We start from the raw sequence: 22,734 nt of genomic DNA, 5'->3' as shown, positions 1-22,734 counted from the left end.
AAGGTTGGAAAATTGCTGCGAAAACATTAATTAAGTACTGACAGCCAAAAATGGAATTGGAGAAAAGAAAGATGAAAGGCAAAATTGCCTCATCTGACTGCTTAACAAATCTTGACGCAGGGGTGGGGAAATCAAAGACATACCAGAGGCCTGCACAGGCCATCCTCTAACTGAGCAGATCATTGATGCAGCAACAGATAGAACAACTTCAAGGGCTGCTGCCAAACCAAGTGTGATTACACTTGATAATCGCAAGCACTGCATCTTGTCTACCATCCTTGATCACTGCTGTAAAAAAGGCAAAGGCAATACTGTACTTTATATTTCTATTAAGACATGCAGCTTACATCATTTTGAGAGTCAACATTACTTGACATGCACCGCACTTGCGATGCAATTTCTGAATAACCATGCCCTTGAAGGTCTAGAAATCAATGACACTGCACACTGAAAATAATGATTTTAAGTCTTTGCAGGGTTTCTTACAAGAAATTGGGTTAAGATTTGCATGTCTGTTCTCCTGCCCAGGAAGCTTTGCACACAGCAGCCAGCCTCTCCTGCAGAAGGAGAAGGTTGTGTTTGCCAGCAGGTTGCGTTTCACTTCCACATGCTTCAAACCTTCTTATGAGATTTGGCTTTGATTTCTTCCACCTTAGGGGAAAGGAGGAGGAGGAGAACTTGGTGAAAATAAAAACAATGATGGTGTGGTGTCATTTTAAACAGTTGTTCTGATGAATAATTTAAAACCTTAAACTGATTCTCAGGCTTGCTAAGCTCATTAATAACCCTGGAGCAAATTAAATTATCAGGTTAGCTTGTAGTTTTACCAAACTTGAAACGGTGTGATTTGGGAGTGGTTTAAATCAAAAGTGCTTTGAAGATAGACCCAGGATATATAGCAGCAGACAGTTAAATCAGCTGTAGTCATAGTTTAATTGGCTGAGAGGAGAGAGTAGGCTGACTTGTCTAGAGTTTTTAGAGTTACAGTACGAGCCCCAAATAAAGAACACCCCATATTAAAATGATCATGTCTGTGTGATTGTTGTGCTTTGGAAGACAGTACACTATATATGTGAACTTTGGCTACAACTATAGTATAAGTAACCGGTAGTACAATAATAATAAAAATGTCTCCACTATTAATCTGCTGTCTGTTTTCCTTTGTTTCCTTATTTATTGAAATAGAATCACTTAAGTGCACATATTAACCTCACAATCTACATATAATATATATTTTTTTAATAAGATTATTTTTTGGGCAGTTTTAGGCCTTTGTTGACAGGACGGCTGAAGACATGGATGGGGGGGGCAGGTTGGAGTCGAACCTGGTCCGCTGCGTCAAGGAATAAACCTCTATACATGTGCGACCGCTGAGCTATCTAGGCAACCTGCATACAATATACTTTATAGAATATAGTGTATTTGTTTCCCATTAAATAATACAATTGCATTTAAAATGTATACCTTATCTATCCATCCATCCATCTTCAGCCGCTCATCCGGTATGGGTCGTGGGGGCAGCAGCTCCAGTAGGGCACCCCAAACTTCCCTTTCCTGGAAAGTTATGGTAATATTAAAAAGAAAAGTGTTTTTGTAACTCAATTTTTAAAGAGAATTGTATTCAAACCCAGTTCAAGATCATTTTGAACATCCAATACAGCTTAAGCCCTATAAACTATTCATAAATGGGTACTTACATGAGCACTTTTTATACTGAGATCATACTCCCCATAATCATGTAGTAGCAACAGAAGAAATTGTTTTTGCAGAAGGCAAAACAATGTTTCTATGAGACTGAGAATGCCTTTAACTTCAAACAATGTAACTATAGCCTGAATAGAAGAGAAGGATGTACCATTTGTGCTGTGGAACGATATGAGGATAGGTTCACTTTTTCAAGTCTCACTTAACAACATACATGTACACCCAGGTACACTGGAGAGTTATTGCTATTACTGAAACCATTCCTCCTGCAGCCTACCTAATGTAAGAGAGGAGGGACAAATCCACTTTACTTTCAGCATTGATTCAGACATGAATTAATGCCTCGTTTTATGCATTTTAGCTTTGCCTTACTTTTGGTATCATAGACTGTATAAAAAAAAGAATATTGGTTTTGGATTAGGAATTGATCTATCAGGGCCAGTGGTATGGACTGCAGGAACATACAGTACAGTGACCAATAACTCTAATAATCTACAATAACTTTCAAAGTCTGTTATACTGCATTAAGATGCAATTGCAATTGCAGTTGTACACAGTAGACTACATGGAGTGCTGCCTTTATTATTATATTATTATAATTTAATTTAAAATAAATGCAAAATGATTAACATTAAATGCGTGTACCGTGGTAACGACCGTAAAAACGGGCACAACAGTAGTAGATTGTACAGTTTTCCTGTATCACCTGAATGCAGCAAAGCGAGTTGGCCAATGACAGCTTTGGAAGTTCAATGATTGACTAAAACCTCTGACCAATCTGCGTGGTTTCTGCAATACCCTTAGCCAATCACTGGACTCTAAACATTCTATTGTCCAATAAAATTCAAAGGGGGCAGATTCTAATTTTGTCGAAGACCCGCGGTTGATTGTGACTCAAGCGACTAGCGAGCATTTAGCTAGCTAGCTGACGACAACAACAACGACGACAACAACAACAACAACAACAACAACAACAACAGCAACAGCTAATATGCTGGAACAAGAAACCTCTCAATAATAAAATACATTTTGAACCAGTGTAGGGGATCCACCTACTGGGTTTCGCATGCTTGGTACACACAAGCTAAGCAGGACAGCTAACGTTAGCGTTAGGTGATCCGTGGGGGCTTGCTAATAAACGTTAGCATGCACTGGAAGGAGTCTCTTCGGGTGGATGCAAGATTGAAACTGTCTGATTCAACGAAAAACACACCATCTCGAAGGTGTAAATAATATCAATAAGCATTGTTCTTACCTCTGAATGACACTGGGCTGGCTATTTCAATATGCAGTTTGATATACAGGAACGTAAGGAAACGTTAGCTAGCTAACATTGGTAATTGTTGGTTTAGCTACTTAACTTTACTGTGGTGCAATTCATTTACCGTCTAGTTGACTTGTCGTTTACCAAAACCAGTGATACGTAGTAAATGTATAAGTATATTGTAAATTTTGGTTGGACTATGAGCTAAACTTCACTATTTTTATTTATTTGTTTGGGACAATGGGCAGTCATTGACTGTCGCAGAAGTAGCTCCATAGCTAAATTTCACCAGCAGTCCTGTGGCAGGAAAATCCACAATGGAGTTATGCCATAACATTCAGATGGTGCAGAGGATAAACATTATAGGCTATCATATTATACTTGCTGGCGTGCACTGTGTATCCCTGTTCTGTTCTTCTTTAATAACACAGAGATAACTACCATTTGTTCACATTTTGTTTCACTGATACAGGTGGAGACAACAGTGCCACCATGTATTCAAGCTCAAACAACCCAATGAAGTCCAGCAGCAGCAACAGCAGCAGCATCACTGAGCAGCTGGGTGCCCTGTGTGACTGTCATCTGTCTGGGGTGTCATGGAAACGTCGTGCCCTGGGTGGAGTATCAAGAGAAGGTTTCCGCAGAGCTCTCAAAAAATGTGCCTACGGCGCCTTGCTGTCTAAGCTATTTCAAGATAACACCAAAGGGTCTGCCTCAGGACTGAGTGCCACAGCTAATACACCACCCAAAAACAAAGTTTTGATGATATGTTTTGACTTGCGGGTGGCAGGGTGCCGAGAGGAAGCAGAGCGTTTGGAGGAGCAGCTGGGGATGCTGCTGGATGGCGCATCTTCTGGCCTTAAGGAAGTAGACTCTGTCCTCGAGCTCTTGGTACATCTAGCTGGTTCAGCGCCTCCACCCCCTACCTCTTTCATTAGTGACTATATGAGACGAGAGAGGCCTGTGCTGCGGAGGCCTCAACCCTGGGGCTACCAGAGCGAGGAATTGCAGAGGCTAGAGGCCCGGGCATGGAGTCTAGTGTGTGGGGAGGAATGGGGGACTTTAGAGAGTTTATGTGGAAATCAGAGGTTGATGGATGCTCCTCCAGGCACAGGACTGCTGGCTCTGAGTACTAAATTAGAAGTGGAAGAAAGATTTGAGAGGGAGACCAGGATGACGCTGTTTGGAGCACTGCAGCACACTCGCACTTCAGACATAGACATAAGACTGGACCTGCCTCCTGTTCCCAGTAATATTGATGTAACTGGGCTGGCTATACGGGTATGCACACTATTTATTAGTATCTAAGCTAATGCATATTGTTAAGGTTGAGTTGTTTTCTAATGTTTCCTGGTCAGTTTAAACATAGTCTCACTTTGCCAGACCCTCGTCTGGCAAAATAGTCATGTAGAGAAAACTCAGATTGGACAGATAGTCTAGCTAGGTGTCTCAATTTACGCTGCAAAGATCTGATGAGCAGTTAACCATAGTCCTCATACATCCACCGAATTAAAAATTCCAACACAAAGAAATCGTAACGAAACGAAAATACATGCATCTGGTACAATTTCCTGCAGCACCGGAGCAATCCCGGCAGTTGAACTCGAAGGATATAGATTAATTTAAACATGTCAGTGGGTTCATATTAAGTGTTTGATTTATGTTTAAACCCCAATCTTATGCAATGGCATCATCTGGCTTAATTGTTGTTTCTGCAGGTTCCCCCATGTATAGATCAGTCTGAGGATGAGGGTTTCCAGTCAGCTTCCAACATGACCCCAGACTCTCAGTCAGAGACCAGCCCTATTCCAGATGTTGATATATGGGAGGCTCTTCGCACGTTTGAGCCTGGAAGACGCCGCTGCTGGGAGTCAGTAGGCTGGTAAGTGACAAGTCAGTTGCGCTATTGACATATTTTACTTTTTTGTTTTGTCAGACCAACAGTCCAAAACCCTAACCCAAAGATATTTACTTTTACAAAAATTAAAAATGAAGAAAAGCACAATTAAGACCCAGTGGACATTTGGAATTTTCCCTAGATAAATTACTTGTGATCAAGAAATTTTGGAGACAGTCTTTTTGTTGTTTGATTGTAAAAAAAAATAATAGGTATACATTGTCACAAAACTAAGAGAAAAGAAGCGGGTTAGCAAGTAATAGATGGAGTATAACCTACAAAGTCAACAATGATTGGTGAGCTCCATATATAGTTAGTTATGTTTTAAGTTTTGCACTCCCTCTCTGGAACACCAAACTTGACTACATTTTCCCTACTAGCCCCCCAGGGAAAAGAGAGTCACTCTATCTAACAGAGGGAGGCAGGGAGGCCTTTGACCAGCTCTATCGTCTATGGGAGGGAGAGATGAGGGTGGTCAGCACTGCTACCCCCTCTCCTCTCCTCCCGCTGCCGCTGGACTCTCAGGCACTACTGGTATTTGACCTCCTCAACGTCTTGATCGGAGTGGCGTCCACGACCTTCCCTCTCAACCAGGTGCATTTCATTATCTTTATTTATCGGTCTCTTAAATGCAATAAAATGTCAGGCTGAAGTGATAACACTGTGACAGCGTACGAGTACTTAAAAACACAGAGAGAAGAGAAACGGAGCAGAATCGATGGGCAATCTGTGCATACGTGATATAAACAAACCCAATTGACTAATAAAAGCATTTTACCTCAAAACAACTAAAATAAACAAAGTGACAGTGTCAAGCACAGTCAGTCGACTGACACAATGCAATAAATGATGAGGAAATACAGGAAACTATTCCTGATGCAAAAAACAAAACCACAGGAGAGCTCTTCTGTTGCGTAACTGTTTCCCATTACGTTTTTTATGTCTCCGGAAGATTATAGTTATTTACGACATAGATTGAATCTATACTCTTTTATTTTTATTTTTTTTGTATTCCCTTGTAGCCCCTTGTGTTCTCACTCCCTAGCAGAATTTATCATTCATTAACATGCGGGCTGTTAGAAGAGGTGAACACACTATATTGATGTAATCAAATACGATAGTTCTGCATCAAATGCAACTTCCGCGAGCCTTATAATGTTAAAAGCTTTCTTAAAACTGTCAGAGAGGTGTATCAAACTCAAAGTTAATCTATGAGACTTAAGTTTGTCGTAGTGTACAAAATATTGTCTGTTATTTCTGTCCCCCCAGAAGGTTTTTGTCTAGAACCTTTGTATCCAGTTCTCATAAAACAACCACGGAAGGGACAACATAACAAACACCTAATTATGTATGGCGGTCAAATATAATAACACCACAAACCATGCCTTACAAAATCACCATGGAGGCGACTCTCTGACAGCCTCAACAAAAATTCAATATTATAAGCATTACAAAGACGGTCTTTGCTGCGGGGCTACTTTATTGGATGTTATTAGATTGTAGAGCTATTCATTGTATCTTGTCCACCATCTGTAAATATGTAATCTCTTTCACAGAGTGTTCAGTTTGATGTCAGACCTGGTGTGTGCGTGTCAGGAGCCTCTCCAGAGAGTGTGTCTCGTCTCCTGGGGGAGCTGGCCCAGTACGGCACCCACTACTTGAGGCTAAGTCGCTTTTCTCTGCCGAGTGCTGGAAAAAAAGGCCTAGTCTTCCAGGTGCGTATCTAAAATCATCATTGATATTGTTGAGACTGCTCATTTTACCCCTCCCTCCTTAACTCGTACTCTGCATGGGACTTTTGTTGTTACCATAGTGAACTTCAATTCAATTTAAAAAAGTATTCACCCCTTAAAGGGAAATTTGAGGCAAGTGAGTTTGCAAACATAAATACACAAACAATTCATTCACACAAACAATCTAAAACACAAATATGATAATGTAATTAAAGAGTTTTAATGCACAAAAAAGAGTGTTAATGGCAGTGGCTAACAATAAGCAAAACCTTAAAGTTACATTAAGTTAAAAAGTACAATTGCATTTATCAATATACTGAAGTGACAATTTCAGTGATTTTATACCTTCATACATAATGAAATAAAATTTCTCTCCAAGGCTTTTACAGGTGGTCTGCGGAAGTATCTGCATTACTACAGGGCTTGTGTTCTCAGCACCCCACCCACCCTCAGCCTGTTGACCATTGGCTTCCTCTTCCGCAAAGTGGGCCGCCAACTAAGGTTTTTGCCTTTATGTGTCTAGTGTTCATTTCACACTTCTAAACCTCAACCTCACCCAGTCGATAGTACAGTCATGTTGGAGAGAACCGTGATGCAAATATTGTCAGTTCAAAAAGAATCTCTGCTTTCTTTTAATCTAAGGTACCTGTCAGAACTGTGCTGTGTAGATGGGCCTTTGGGTGCAGGCCAGGCTACCTTCCCTGTGGTGAGTTCTCTTTTATCTGCAAACTGCAATATGTCAATCCAACATTGCTGTGTTTAGACTATCAGATGGGATGTCAGCTCAGTGCCATGTGGCTCTCCCCAGGGTGTCAAACTGCTGTCCTACCTGTACAATGAAGCACAGAATAACTGTAGCAACGAGAACTGCGCGGTCCTCCTGTCGCTGCTGAAGAGCAGCTGTGAACCTTATACACGGTCAGTGACTGTGCCCCCCATACAGACGTGTGTCTTCAAAACAAAAATAATATAACCCACAGGCATGATTTCACTCAATTTATCTATTGATATTGGAATTGTCAGGACCAGGTGTGACTGTGTGTACTGTGCTTCACTTAGGTTTGTGTCTGACTGGGTGTATAGCGGCGTGTTTCGGGATGTTTATGGAGAATTCATGATCCAGGTTAATGAGGACTATCTCGTCTTCAGAGGTGAGATGACACACATGTGATCTTCAGCCAGAAGCTTCTGAAAATGAAAAGCCTGCCCGCCAGATTGTCTAGCAGAAAAAAAAAGATTTCATTACAGCCTTTATTGCCTAGTTGGATTTGTCCTTGTGTCTGTAAAGGATGTCATGAAGTTATTGGATGATAATCAGTGGGAAACAAGCTCAGCTACCACAGCTTTGGAGACTAGAGCCATCTCTGTTCAGTAAGCCACAGGGACAGACAAACAAATAATGTTCCTTTGTTCTTTTCAGTTGGTACACCATGCTGGCTGAAACCTTTTTTTCAAATAAATTATTTGTTTCTTACATTGCTTCTCTTGTAATTGCTTAAGAGATATCTAGCTGTCATTTTTAAAACCAATTAATGACTTGGCTTTTTAAGGAGAGCAGAAGGGTGGCATTGAGACAGTGGGAAATGATCCTTGCAAGGGACATAAATACAGACCCATCTGTACTCTACAGGAACTGGCTTGGTGACTGAAGATTTAACAGATTTTATTGATTTACTGTTTGATATAACACATTCATTTGTTACAGCTCAAGTCAAAATGTTATGTGAGTGTTTCAATTAAGGATGTCAATAAGATGTTTTTTAACCAATTAAACTGTTGATTAATTGGTCTACAACACAACAGAAAGTAGAAAAAAGGCCCATCACAACACCCAAGAGTAAAATAAGATATCTTCAAAAGTACTACCCAATTAGTCCTTTAGATGTTGTATTTTCTCGGAAAACGAGACAGGCACGTTATGGCAGAGCTGAAACGATTTATCAATTGACAGAAAATTTATTATGAATAACTTGAGTAATTTGTCATGTAAAAATGCCCAACAATCTGGATGGTGCAACCTTTTCAAATATTATATAAGGATTTGTTGCTTTTCTGTGGTATATATGACAGTGAATTGAGTATATTTGGACTGTTAGGGAGAGAAAAGTACATTTCAAAATGTGGCTCTATATCAATGGTGGAAGAAGCATTCAGATCCTATCCTTAAGTAAATTACTCATACCACACTGTAAGAATACTCTGTGACAAGAAAAAGTCCTGCATTAAAAATGTTACTTAAGTAAAAGTATGCAATTATCATCAGGAAAATGAATTTAAAATATTAGAAATAAAGGTACCCAATGCAGAAAAATCCTCACATTTTATAAACTGGGAACGACCGAAACCGATCTGTCAATCAACTAAGTGGAGTGGAGTGGAGTGGAAGTAGAAAGTGGCATGAAAAGAAACGAGTACCGCAAATTTGTACTTAGGTACAGTACTTGAGTAAATGTACATAGTTATATTCCACCACTATCTTTATCACTATTTTCTGACATTTAATAGACAAAACAAATACCTAAAACAAGTCGTTGGCAGATTATTCAATATATGTAAATGTAAATTATAGCTTGCAGCCCTGTATTAAGGAATTGTTTGTAAGGAAAGAATAATCTTGAAGAAAGCCTGTTCCCCAAATGAGTACACACTGTAACTTCTTCATTTTTGACAGTGCTCCATTAATTTGGTTTCAAATGAATCATTATAGCCTGTCCAAATATTGTATGTCAACACCCCATTCAAGGTCAGACCATCACCTCGGCTTTGTCTGGCTAAGAGGTTCATTTGCTCATCGCTACACCTCATCAACTCTTGCGGTGAACCTCTGCACTTCTCGCTCCTGCTTTTTGGAGGACACACAAATGTCATTGTTCTCCTCAAAGTCCGTCAGCCAGGGAAGCAATCAGTGGCTAAGCTTTCTTGGCAAGCCGCAGGCTTTCTGTAAAGAGCTCTGAAAGCTCTGTGCATTCATGTTCTCTTATGCTTTTTGCTTAGGATCACTGAGCTAAGCGCTAACAATTTCCAAGTGTTAATTCAAGCGATCAGAGTCTTACCATGCCCCGTAAGTCATACTAATAAGGAAAAGTTTTAGGCCCATTGCAGTATTACTCCAGCACTATTATTTGTTTTTACTTCAGTTGTGAGTGTTGTATTGTTATCTGAGGTAGGCCTGCACGATTCAGGGAAAACTATGAATCACAATTCTCTGCCACGATTTTTTTCTCACAAAGTGTAAGGTTATTGCACGCATGAACAATGACAAAACAAATTGGCAGTAGCAACTAGCAAGCATAGATTTGTTTTGCCACATATAGCTCATTGCTCTTCACCACAAGCCTGTAAACATAGAGGCCTCAATGAAGAGAAGGGAGAGCATTGCAGCGCTTGGAAGCGCTTTAAAACCTATTTTATACAGTCTATGTTTAAAACTCACAGAAGAAACTAGGAGTGGCTCGTAAAATTAAATGAGAATCAAAGTCATATAAAAAAAATTAAATCTAAAAATTAAATCGCCAAGGGATCAATTGAGATTGCGATTTTATAACGATTTATCGTGCAGGTGTAATCCGAGGCATAATGGACCAGGTAAACTAATTGGTCTAAATTGTAAAGCAGCATCTAATATGCGTCTTTGGATTTGTGCAGACAAACACTTCTGGGTCCAAGGCTACACTCTGATCTCAAAGGACGTGGAGGATTGTGTGCCCATCTTCCTGAGAGACATTGCCAACGAAGTGTATGTCTGTGGTAAAACCATCAACCTCCTGAAGATCTGCTGCCCGCAGGTTTGTTTTGCACATCTAACACGTTCACAGATGCAGATGAGGGGCTTTATGCAGCTGCATGTTGTGTAAAGATTTCAATGCATTAAACTTCATTAAGCCTTTATTTATTAGGTGCAGAGAGAATCTTTAGATAGATTCTAGATAGATTCTTAGATATTAGATGTATAAAATGTTAAACCTTAAGATTACCCTACCATATTTCATCTGTTTTTCTTGGTGTTTCAATGTACTGTACTGGCTAAGAGATGCACAGATTGATTCTGCCATCCACAAAATGCATCCACGTCCTCTCCACAATTATCTACCTGCCAAAACATGTTTCTACCCATTTGGAAAGCCATACTGCCCAAAGGGGATGGGACAAATAATCAATACTGCAACATATTGAGACATGGGCTCTTACAAAACGTTATTAATACACATGCATCAGTATTGTGATAAATTGTCTTGTGGTACTGAGGTAAAGGGGTTTTCATATTTTTTTGCAGCATTATCGTGACAGGATTATTGTGATTTATCTAGGGGTGTTACGATTAATCAATAGGTCGCTCTACAGAAAAATAATTCATAACTATTTTGAAAATGGTATGCATCACTTAGTCCCAATTGCTAAAATGTTCCATGTTAAATGTAAACTGAACACTTTTGGGGTTTGGACTGTTGGTTGCAGCCATAGCTGGATCACATGATATTAAGACTGCAACTAACAAATAATTAATTTAACCGATTAACATGATTGTTTGGTCTATAAAACAACAGAAAATGGTGAAAAATATTAATCGCAATTTCCCATAATCCAAGGTGACACGTCCAAATTTCCCATAATCCAAGGTGACACGTCCAAATTGCTCTTTCGTTTTTGTCCAACCAACAGTTTGCTATAATGTAAGGCAAGGAAAGCCTCAAAATGTCACATTTTAAGAGCAGTAACAATACAATGTTTAGCATTTTTGTTTTTCAAAATTTATAAAATTATGAATCAATGTTCTGTAAATGAACTAATCAATTACTTGACTAATTGTTTCAAATCTAAATGATATTCTGGCAATATCTTGCATATGCCTGTTTGGTAAAATCAATGTATCATTTTCAGTTACTGTGTGACTTACAGCACAATTGCTTGCAACGTACCTGTATGAAACCCTAAGCTAAAATAGTTATTTTTGTAAATTAATAGATTGTCTCCCATTTGGCATGATGACAGGAAGCTTAGCATGCCAGAAAAATGGAAAGCTTTAGTGAAGCATTGTTTTTATGTAATTTAATTGTATTTATTTCCCTCACTGCTCTGTGACTCGCCTGCTGATTTACCAGCACATAATGTTTTTTATGACTTGACCTACCTGACTTAAACCGCAGGGCCCATGCCCCAAGCTAATTGGCATTCTGTAACTACACTCTTTCTCTGTATGCTAATTTACACTAGTGTTGAGTTCTGTTATTCCCAGACAAACTGCAGGATGGCAACGAACACATGTGAAATTGTGTATTTAAAAAATGCAAGAGTTAAAGAAATGTTGCTAGTGTGCTAACTAAAGGTGGACCAGTCTGTTTGATGTGACCAAGGATTTTTAGGAAAAAAGTAAGTTAAGGCTGATGCTTTGAATGAAACACCAAATGCTCTGGTGTAACATGAAGGTTCACCTGTTGAGATTAGTTAGTTATTCGAAAGAATTTTTCATAAACAATACGCTACAAGGCACATTGCTTCCATTTTTAGTAGATAGTACATTTTGGTTAAAAAGGGTACTGGAGCTTCAACAATTAGTCTATTAATTACTTGTCATTTTTCAAGCAGAAATGCCAAACATTTGTCTCTGATTATATAGATCTTATATGATTTTATAAACACTTTAAACTCCTTCCTAACTTTAGGAGAGCAGACTTGATGATTTAATTAACTTTAATAGCTAAGTTTTACTGCTCATGCGGAATCGGTATGAAAGAGAAAGATATTGATTGGGTCGAACAGTATTGGTGCAATTCTTCTGCCTGACCCAGCTGCAGCGTATATTGTGATTACATTAAATATGAATCAACGGTGAAAATAAATGTGAGTTTCTGCTCAAGAATAAACATTTGGGATCAAAATAAGACATCAGGGTTAACTCTTAAAACAACAAGCCATCTTCTTTTTAGTACTAACTTTCTGTTAACTGTGTCCACAGCACTACATCTGCTGGTCGGAGCTGCCGGTGCCTCGCATTGCTGTCACCTTCTCCCTCCAGGAGGTTGAGGATATTGAAAGGGACTGTGCTGTGTACCGCGGACGCATGGAGCGGATTGCTAAGCACAGCGCCGTCAGCAGGGAGGAACAAGTACTGATACTTATGCATTTTGTTTCCATGCAGTAGCATCTTACTTTTTTTTGTATTTTTTTTCTGAAGTCTGAGCATTTTTTAATATTGCTCCTCTTAAGATATAAGAATGTGTTCCCATGTTAGTAGACATGGCAGTCAACATGGTATATTACCCTAATAAAGACTTGATTTTTAAAAATCAAGGGGAGCTTCAACTTCAGGAGAAGAAGTTTAAGCTCCCTTTAAGACACTAAGACAAGTCATTTCACAGGCATTGTTCTTTATTTTTATTTTTTTTGCATAACATGATCCTGCCCTACAAGTACTCAAAATTTCAGCAGCGAGTCATTATAATTGTGCAGCTTAAGTCTGGGTCTTGCATGCTGCTTGATTTATTGTAACAACCTGGTGTGTGTGACCTATGTTGTGTGTGTGTGCTGGCAGTGCTTTCTTGCAGAGGTGTAAGGGGAAGGAGAGGTGAGCTACAGGGCAGCTGGATAGATCTTTGTTAATGATGATTTCTTGTCTGTCCATTGTAAGGCCCAGCGAGCAGAGCAGGCCCGCCAAGAGCTGATCAATCAGGTCAGACAGTCAGCGGCCAAAACCCTGGAGAGCATCCGTGGTTAGTGTAACAGACACACACTGTATAACTTTACATACTGCTTGATGTATATGCACTCTCCAGTATAACCCACACTCGCTTCTTGACTACCAGAGTTTCCTTCAGCTCCACTCATCCCCCTCAGGAGAGCTGCACAGGGGCAATAGCAGTGAGGAATGCTTTTAATGGCTTACAGCACTATGGGCTACCAAAGTCTCATCATTGCTCGCACAGTTTAGCAAACTCCTCCTCACATCATTTCTTACTTAAAAAGATGTGTGGCAAAGTTTGGGAGGGGTGGTGGCCTGATGCTCTATGCATGTCTTGGCATAGGCGTAGTTGTGTTTGCATGAGGCAGATGGGGATGTTGTTTTGTGTGTGTGAGTGTGAGAGAGAGAGAGATTCCATGTGCTTTTCTATGTGGGTGAGGGGGTAAGCATCCCACTGTTATCTTTCTTGACTCCTGTAGGGCGCCAGGTGTCACAACGTCTGGCTGAGGAGGCCAAGAAGAAGGAGCGTTTTGAGGAGCTGAAACAGCAACTGGAGCAGGAACAAGAGGTGCGTGTGAGTGTGCGTGTGAATAACAGACTTAAAAATGGGATTGTGCATTCATGTGTTGAGAAATGTGTGAGAAGGTAAGGTGGTGAGCGTGGGTCTGTAAGAGAGTAAGAAAATATGGTGTGTTGGAGGCTGAGAGACCAAAACAAGGCGGTCTTATATTTCTGATATTTCAATAATATAAATGTAATATGTAATATAAATGAGATAAATGTTAAACCTTCAAAGACTATTTTTGACCACTTTAAGGCAGTGGAAACAAGTTCTGAGCACAAGATCCTCTTTTTTTCCCCCAAAGATTATTTTTTGTTTCAAGTTGATATGGCGCACTTGTTAGCAAACAGTTACTATTACTATTACAGTTACAAATCTAGCAGACACAGAGCAACATCATTCATTTGGAGTTGTGTTGTTTCTGCCAATTCCTAAGCGAAATATCTGTCTCTTTAGCTGTGAAATGCTCTACTATGTTCAACAGGTAGTTGCTAACTGCATCTGTCTGCCATTTGGTGCTGAGAATGTAGTGTACAGTGGGGTTTTTAGGGTGTTTTTGGCTTAAAACAGCTGCCTGCTATAGCACAGCGAGATTGAAACACAACTGTAAAGTTTTACAGCTAAATAATGAGCTTAACCATGGGAAGCCTCAGATTCAGGTGATAACAGTGTAGGGTTATTCCTAAGGTTCAGAAATGTATGTTTAAGCAAACATATATTTGGAATCATACACTTCACCCACTATATATATATATATATATGTGTGTGTGTGTGTGTGTGTGTGTGTGTGTGTGGCTCTTTCTCTCTCTCTCTCTCTCTCTCTCTCTCTCTCTCTCTCTCACCAGTGGCGAAGTATAGCCACACAGAGGCAGGAGGAGGATGACTACAGCTTTGCGAGAGAGCTGAGGGACAGAGAAAAAAGACTACAAGCCCTCGAGGAGCAACTGGAGCAGAGAGCCAGGTCTGACCGCTTTGACAGCCTCTACTAGAGATGTAAATGTTTCATTGATGAGTGATTAATTGCTGTTAAGATTTTATTTTGTCCAGAATATATTAACTGACTATGTGCACAAACTTGATAGGACATCAATTCCATCTGTGCAGGGTATTTCAGCAGATGGGCTTGTGCTGAATTTCCATGCAGTTGGGATAACGGCATGATGGTGCAGCATGACCAAATGTGATCAGAGCCTGTAATGCAAGCATGGCATAATTGGATTTCCATAAGATGACTAAAGATTATTAGTTAGAACAAGGTTTAGCCCTACAGCTTTTCATTCAACCAATTCTCAGTGGATTCCTTTATCATTTCTGCCTTGCAGTAGTATTTGTTGCAGAGTTTCAGGATTTAAGTAGCTTTTCATTTGGGATGTGCTGTAAAAATATTCTATATAAACTGAAAACAAGTCTTTCATTGAGTTACAAAACGCATTAAAGTGGATGACAATGAGTTAAGGAAATTGCTCATAGTTGAATTCAGAGCCTGAACTTACATATTCACACACAGGCTTCTTGCAGACCGATATGCTTCTCAGAGTCCCTCTTGAGCACATTTACATGAAAGCTTATCAACTAAGAGTAGAAAGAACACTGATTGCTGGATGAGTTGCACTCAAATTTGAATATAAATTATTCAGTATTCAAATAAGACATTATTTATAGTATGATGGAATATCAGACTTGTCGGCAGAAATTAAATCAGTCAATCTATGTTTAAGAAAAGTAACAAATATTATTTTTGGCCATTCTTATCAAAGTTGAGTGCTGATGCGAAGCTATCCACATTGTGATTGGCATTTTTCCCTATTTTCTATCATTTTTCACACTAAAAGATTAATTGACTAATCAAGAAAAGAGACGATTCAATCATAGAAATAGTTATTTACAGCTCTGCATGACCCTTTCCTAGACATGCATTTACTGAAAATAGCTCTGGATGAGCTTGATTATTTATTTGTAACTTGAGTGTTTCTACACTCATATTGTAGGAAGGAGCTAATAGCTCAGTACAGCCGTCTGTCAGAGGATGCAGCTCGCAGAGAGAGACGGGCCATGTGGCGGGTGCAGCGAATGAGACTTGACGAACCCCGGGCTCAGTTCTTCATTCATGACAGGCAGCAGACTCAGGTTTGTATTGTAATAACGCACACAGAGGCCAAGAAAAATATATTAAAGAGATTATTTAGGGTAAGAGAAGTAGTTTTAACCAAAGCTGTCTTTACTTCTTTTCTAGGCAATGCTAGAGAAATATCCTTTAGGCAAGAAGAGACCTCCCATGAAAGGGTTTCCACCTGTTACCTTAACACAACAGACTGCAATACAACCAACACTGGTATGACAGCACACTGTTTTAAGAAATATATAAATTCCCATTTCTTTCTACTTAATTATGCTCAGTGTGTGCATTGTCCCTCAACAGGAATCTACTACTCAGCATCTGTCTGAGCAGCATTCAGCGGACACTCAAGAATCTGATGCTGTATCACCTGACCCGTCTTTACCTACCCACACCGACCTTACAGTAAACCTCGCACTCATCTCTGAAAACATTGACATCAATGATTTTCTCCCTAAATCATCAAATCCTAACAGTCAGCAGGTAGACATCGCCCTACAGGAGATTGGCTCTGACCTACCCGAAGAATGTCCTACAGCACAGCTAGTAGACTATGACTTTGATGCCCCCTTTAGTCCACTTGAAGGTATCACGGGTCAAGACTCAGTCCAACCCCAACCTCGCTGGGGACCTGCAGTCCAGCCTGACTTGATTAAAAATCATCCATCTTTTTCTCACATCCCCATAGGAGAGAACATCTCTCAAGTCCAGGATTGCCTCCCCAAAGCCAGCACCTATGGCCAAGCCTCCAAATCCAGCTTTACTCTAGGCCAGTACACCCCAGAGGAGTTTCAGAATACACCTAAAGCAAACATTTATGGACATCCCTCTCAAGCCTCACTGCACCTAGTAGATGGGAGTGGCTCAATGACAGACAACAAGCAGGCGGAAGTTGCTTCTATGATCATTGAAATGGGGAATTTAGAAACTAAAGAGGCAAACAAAGACAAGGGTAACTCTGTTGAGGCTGCAAAATACAGTGACGTACCAGACGCAGCTTTGTCCGCCACCCCAGAACAAAGTGGCAAGGATAATGGTCATTACAAACCAGTGACAAGTTTTTCTGACTGTGGTGGGATTGATCCACCTGAGGCAAATCCTAACCCAAGCACTCAAGACTGCAGCTCAGATGCTCAAGATAAAGCTGGTGATAATAATTCTTTGCCAAACGTTCATCTACCCAGTGCTCAGCTTAATGCTGGAGAGCTTGTTTTAGATGCTGTTGCTCAGCAGCCTTTACCTAGAGTCCATGGACATTCCTCCGATGCTTGCATAAAGGTTGGACAATTTGTATCAGATGTAACTGCTCCTCTTCCATCCCTTAACATCCACGGTCATGCCTCAGGTTCCCATATCAAAATTGGAGAACATATTTTGGAAGTTGATGCTTCTCAATTGTCCTCCAGTCTTTACAGTCACTCTTCTGATGCTCACGTTAAAGTTGGGGAAAGTGTTTCTGATGTAGCCGCCCCTCTGCCCTTTCCAAACGCTCACGGTCACAGTTCAGATGCCCAAATACAAGTTGGAGAAAATATCTCAGCTGTTGTGCCACTTCCTGCTCCCAGCATCCACGGTCACTCCTCTGATGCTAATATAAAAGTGGGTGAGTTTCTGTCTAACATACCTGAAGCAACACCTCGTGAGAGTAAACATGGGCATGCCTCAGACTGCATTCTTCAATCAGGCTGTGTGGTGTCTGGAACTGAACCCACCTTGTCTGCTCTACCTCGCAGTGCATATGGTCATTCTTCAGACTCAGGATTGGGTGGCGGATGTGTAGTTTCAGGAGATGAACCCAAGCGTTCTCCTCTACCTGGCAGTGCATATGGTCATTCTTCAGACTCAGGGTTGGGTGGTGGATGTGTAGTTTCAGGAGATGAACCCAAGCGTTCTCCTCTACCTGGCAGTGCTTATGGTCATTCTTCAGACTCAGGGTTGGGTGGTGGATGTGTAGTTTCAGGAGATGAACCCAAGCGTTGTCCTCTACCTGGCAGTGCTTATGGCCATTCTTCAGACTCAGGGTTGGGTGCTGGATGTGTAGTTTCTGGAGACGGACCCAAACATTCTCCTCTACCTGGCAGTGCTTATGGTCATTCTTCCGACTCAAATTTAGGTGTTGGATGTGTTGTGTCCAAAACTAAACCACTTCCATCACAACTTCCCGGCAGCACCTATGGCCACTCCTCTGATTCAACACTGGGTGTGGGTTGTGTGGTGTTGGGCACAGAGCTACAAGCCTCTGCACTACAAGGCAGCACTTATGGCCACTCATCAGATTCTTCACTCGCAGTTGGGTGTGTGGTGAAGGGCAAAGGCGTCTCAAATCAGCAGAAGACAGACGACAATGAAGATGGTAAAGGTAATGAATATTATGTAGGTAATAAACATTCTACATTCTGCATTTGTGATTACACTCTTAAGCCCCCCTTAGTAATCTCCAGATAGTATACGATATTATGTTCTTTAAATCAGGTGTCATTCAGATCAGTAAACTTAAAATATTTGTTTCTATTTTATTAACTCAGTATTCAGCTGAACAACTTGCATACATACTGTATATGAGATGATCTCGACAAGTAGAAATAATGAATAAAATAAATAAATTGAAGACATGAAAAAAGACAGAAGTGCTTTTACTGTTACAAATATATTGGTAAAAGTACAAAGTCACAATCCAACATCAAGTCAAATGAAAAATTATAAGTAGCACTTATTTTTTTAAATGCCTGTTTTTTACTGTTCATCCAAAGGAAGAGGTTCCATGTTGGGCAATTTGTTAGTCTATTTCCATTTTAAATGTTTCCTTCCAAATTTCATCTAAAACTTTTGTATAATATTATAATATTATTTCCATTTTTCTTTGATATCCAAACCTTTGTCCTTTGCTTCATGTCTTAGGGCTTGACTGTATTACCCTTTACCTTGTCTTTAAATTTTCATACAAAGCTAACTTTGCTATTTACCTTTAAGTTAATAACTGTTTTGTTTTACCGTTGACTTTGCGTCAACTGACAGCAGAAACATATTATTTTTAATATATTAATCTAGACTTTAAAAGATAAATATCATACTTTTTTTGCTCTGAAGCATAGGGGTGAATTGTGTCTAAAATTGTCTATGAAAATTGTGTTATATGTTAAAATAATTGTTCTGCATCTATCTTCAGGTTCTATTTCGGACAGCCCTGGTGAGCAGCTGGTTGAGGTCATGGGGTCCTGGGCAGAAGGCTTCGGTTTGTCCCCTGGAGAAAAGTCTGAGCAGGAATATCTCTTGGCTTTGTGTGCTCAGTATGAGGTGGAAAAATACGAAGACTGCTACAACCTAATGGGTTAGTTGAAAACAAACAACTGGTCAAAGATGATGGTTTATTTAGTTAATTGGGGCAATGTGATGTTCAAGACATGAACATTTCTGTAAATTGAAAGGGGAATTTGGGCATTCTGGCCACAATTCTAGGCACTATGTTACTGCAAATAATTGCAGAACATCTGAATAGAAAACATAAGGGAATCCATAACAGGACCTTGAGGAACTCCACATTTTAACTCTGTAGCAGAGCAAATTAATTTTTAGATTGGAATGCAATTAGTCAAGAACAACGAGAGGACAAACTATTACAATTGTATTTCCAATAATATCACAAATTAAAGTATAATCTGGCAAAACCAGAGTTTTCTATTTCCAGAGTGCATATTTTGTTCAAGGTTTTGGATAACATTAACAGTCCCATCTCTGTAGCAAATAAGAACCTTTATTTAAAACCTTATTTCAACACTTCACGTTGGCTAATTTCACAGTACACCCAAAGTAAAGTAGCTACTGTATTCCAATCATAAATCAAAGAACGAAACAAATTGTTTGCTCATAAATTGATTGTCTTGCTTCTACCTATGACAAATGACCAAACAAGTGCAAGACTGCTGCCCTTTTTATAAGGACTGAATTAAGATGAGACTTAATAACTAACACAAAGTCTTGCCCATTAATTTATCAACAAAAGGGTTATAGCCTACAGCACCATTAAATGTGCTCTTCTGATCTTGTGAAAGTAGCCTGTAGTCAAGTGAAGAATATGAGCATTTCATCATGTTAAAGGGTAGGTTGTAAAATGTGTGGACCCGTTACCTCTGATGTAAATAAATAATTAAGTATATATACAGTGTGTATTTATGTGTGTATGTGTATATATATATATATACACACACAGTATATAATCTTTATATTTGTGTTCGTTTAGTTTAGTTTTTGTTTAATATATATCTAGGAAATAAAGCAAAACGTCAATTTGCAGAAAAATGAAATTGATACACCTTACAGCGGTGGAACTTCATGTAAATTAAAACAAGCCTTTCAGAATGTTCAGAAGAGAAGCATTTCCAGAGGATGTTAAATATTTCCTCCATCAGCAGTCACAGAGGTTGTATAAAAAGCAGTGATATTTCATACGGGAATAGCTCTGGTTTACGTTTGGGTGGGAGGCATCATGATTTGTTGAAGTCATATCTGTCTTTTTCTCTCTGCGTGTCATGCTGCTATTAATCATGCCAGCTTCCAGGGTCTCCGTGAAATCAGTCAGCCAAATACATCTTCCACACTACTGATCAAAGTTAGGGGCCCTGATTATGTAGGCCCTGTTTCTTTTTCATTCAACCTTACATACTAATATTTTTTCATCGCACATCATTTAAAACAGCACAGCATTCAACAGTTGTGAGAGTGAAGTGTATTCAGCAAACATGCTTGTCATCTCCCTTTCCCACAGCTTCATCCCCCGAGTGTCAGCTGCTGAAGCAAGTAATTCGGGGACCCTGGGGTCTTCCTATGGACCCCACACTCCGCAGAGCCACAGACACCACTGTTGTCCAACTCAGCGAGATGGTTTCTCTGCCAGTTCTGATAAAACAGGCTGTCACTACCCCACTGATAACACAGTGAGTGTCTGAGTGAATAAAAGCAACAAGAGGAAGGTGTCTGTTTTGTGGTAGAGGGATTAAAAACGTCATATTTGTGAGCAAATTACAAGTTATTTTTAATAAATATGTGGTGAGTGTCTGAGAAAAAAATCATTATTTTACCTGGAAGCCAGAGATTCAGAAAATGTTTAAGACAAATGCAGGTGTGAGCCTATCACTGATCTCTTGTTATTTTTCTATTATTACTTCAGACCACTTAAACTGTAGTTGAGGACACATTCTGCACTGGAGGAATAATTTAAATTCTTATCACTTTCCATTTTTGTAGGATCCTTTTTCTGTTTGAAATTCCATCAGAACTCCAGACTAGCTTGTCAGTCTTCACCTGTAATGTTTCTGCACACTGTGCAGTTTAGCCTTTGTGTGTAAAGATAGGATTTATCATCCCTTTATGCACACAGAGGGAGTGAAGTATATTTAGAGTTGGAATTCACAGGACTACATTTTTTTAACGCATTTTGATCCCATGCTTAGATGACACTGAAGTTTGCCAGCAATTTTCAACTCTATTTTTATATCTTCCCTGCTGACTTTTGGAAGAGAGCCTCCCCTAAATCCCACTCTTATATGAATGTGAATTGCTTAGGAATGATTTAAAGCCGTGGGAGGGAGGTGAAAACACCCAGAGCTTTCTCAAGAGCTGATGTCAATCATCCTCACAACCTGTATCAAAAATGCAAGTCACCATAATTTTTTCAGTCTCAGAAGTGTCTTCTCCTCATCTTAGTCATTCTCTCCTCCACCTTCCTTCTCTAGTGTGTCATTGGTGAACAAGGCGGTGGTGGACTACTTCTTTGTGGAGTTGGGGGTGGAGAGACACTTTGAGGCGCTGCGTCACTTCCTGCTGATGGAGGATGGCGAGTTTGCACAGTCCCTCAGCGATCTGCTCTTTGAAAAGGTGAAGGTTGTTTATTGCAATGCAGAAAATAAGGGTGAAATACTGGACATATTGGAATGGCCTGTTCTCCCCTTTTATGCATCACAATAAAACAATGCATGTATTTTGTGTTATCTGCCTTTACCCTTAGAAACCCATCTGAGAGCAGGTTCAAATGACCTAGTTAACTACATGAGTGTATCCATAAACTACTAAGTACACTCCTAATAATACCCTAGGCTCATCCAGAGTTGGCAGTTATTTAAAAATGTAAGTGCCACAGGTGGAGGGATCTAGTTTCTAGAGGAAGTTACCCGACTCTGCGGTGTCATTTCTTGGTGAATGCCTTGTCTTAGAGTTCCCATTGTCTGCTGCAAAATGTAATTTATAATCCTAGACCGTTGCAGTTATACCACACTAGTCTTTTCAAAAAGTGCTTAATTGTTGTGAAATGTCCAACCAAAACTGACCATTCTAAAAGCTGCTTGCATCAATATTTTCATATTAACTAAAAGGGCACTCGGAGAGGGCAGACCTCCGCCAAGGCATGCCCTATCTCGCAATGTTAACCAAACTGAAAAATTGTTTTCATTTCTTTCTGGCCCATGCTACACCCTTCCACCAAGTTTAATGAAAACCATGCCAGTAGTTTTTCTATAGTCTTGCTGCCAATCAAACTGCCATATCGTAACAAAAACATAACCTTGGCGGAGGTAATAATAGTCTGTAAAACTGTGTCGTATGAAAGTTGTTGCTCCACAGAGGAGTCGCAGGGCCTTTTAACTTATTGTTTCGGTTTTTGGCCCAGATATTTCCAGCAGGACTGAGATAAAAAAACAGAATTAAAACAGACTTAATTTATTATCTTCATCAGGTCAACAGAAAGGTCAAGGTAATTTTGGTTGTATGTGGAAATGTTATTGGGGGGGGGG

General features: G+C 39.8%; 1 protein-coding gene across 2 annotated transcripts in view; it reads left to right on the top strand.

Annotated features, from left to right (window-relative positions):
• The first annotated feature begins 2,693 nt into the window (after positions 1–2,693).
• The window catches only part of tubgcp6 (tubulin, gamma complex associated protein 6), a 25,515-nt gene continuing 5,474 nt past the window's right edge, over positions 2,694–22,734 (top strand). The window contains exons 1-21 of one of the 2 annotated variants that reach the window (XM_034879637.1): positions 2,694–2,927; positions 3,441–4,249; positions 4,687–4,850; positions 5,246–5,459; positions 6,422–6,580; positions 6,978–7,099; positions 7,241–7,304; positions 7,407–7,516; positions 7,658–7,749; positions 10,244–10,383; positions 12,552–12,701; positions 13,224–13,305; positions 13,754–13,842; positions 14,682–14,797; positions 15,825–15,963; positions 16,070–16,168; positions 16,256–16,902; positions 16,933–18,311; positions 19,119–19,280; positions 20,715–20,883; positions 21,682–21,823. In XM_034879637.1, the coding sequence (XP_034735528.1) occupies positions 3,461–4,249; positions 4,687–4,850; positions 5,246–5,459; positions 6,422–6,580; positions 6,978–7,099; positions 7,241–7,304; positions 7,407–7,516; positions 7,658–7,749; positions 10,244–10,383; positions 12,552–12,701; positions 13,224–13,305; positions 13,754–13,842; positions 14,682–14,797; positions 15,825–15,963; positions 16,070–16,168; positions 16,256–16,902; positions 16,933–18,311; positions 19,119–19,280; positions 20,715–20,883; positions 21,682–21,823 (5,028 nt within the window). In that variant the 5' untranslated portion in view covers positions 2,694–2,927; positions 3,441–3,460. Of the gene's footprint in view, positions 2,928–3,440; positions 4,250–4,686; positions 4,851–5,245; positions 5,460–6,421; positions 6,581–6,977; positions 7,100–7,240; positions 7,305–7,406; positions 7,517–7,657; positions 7,750–10,243; positions 10,384–12,551; positions 12,702–13,223; positions 13,306–13,753; positions 13,843–14,681; positions 14,798–15,824; positions 15,964–16,069; positions 16,169–16,255; positions 18,312–19,118; positions 19,281–20,714; positions 20,884–21,681; positions 21,824–22,734 lie in introns of both variants that reach the window. The other variant, XM_034879636.1, reaches the window with a different exon arrangement.

This window comes from Etheostoma cragini, chromosome 8 (genome assembly GCF_013103735.1).
Source record: "Etheostoma cragini isolate CJK2018 chromosome 8, CSU_Ecrag_1.0, whole genome shotgun sequence".
Lineage (NCBI taxonomy): Eukaryota > Metazoa > Chordata > Actinopteri > Perciformes > Percidae > Etheostoma > Etheostoma cragini.
This window is presented reverse-complemented; position numbering and strand designations above follow the sequence as displayed.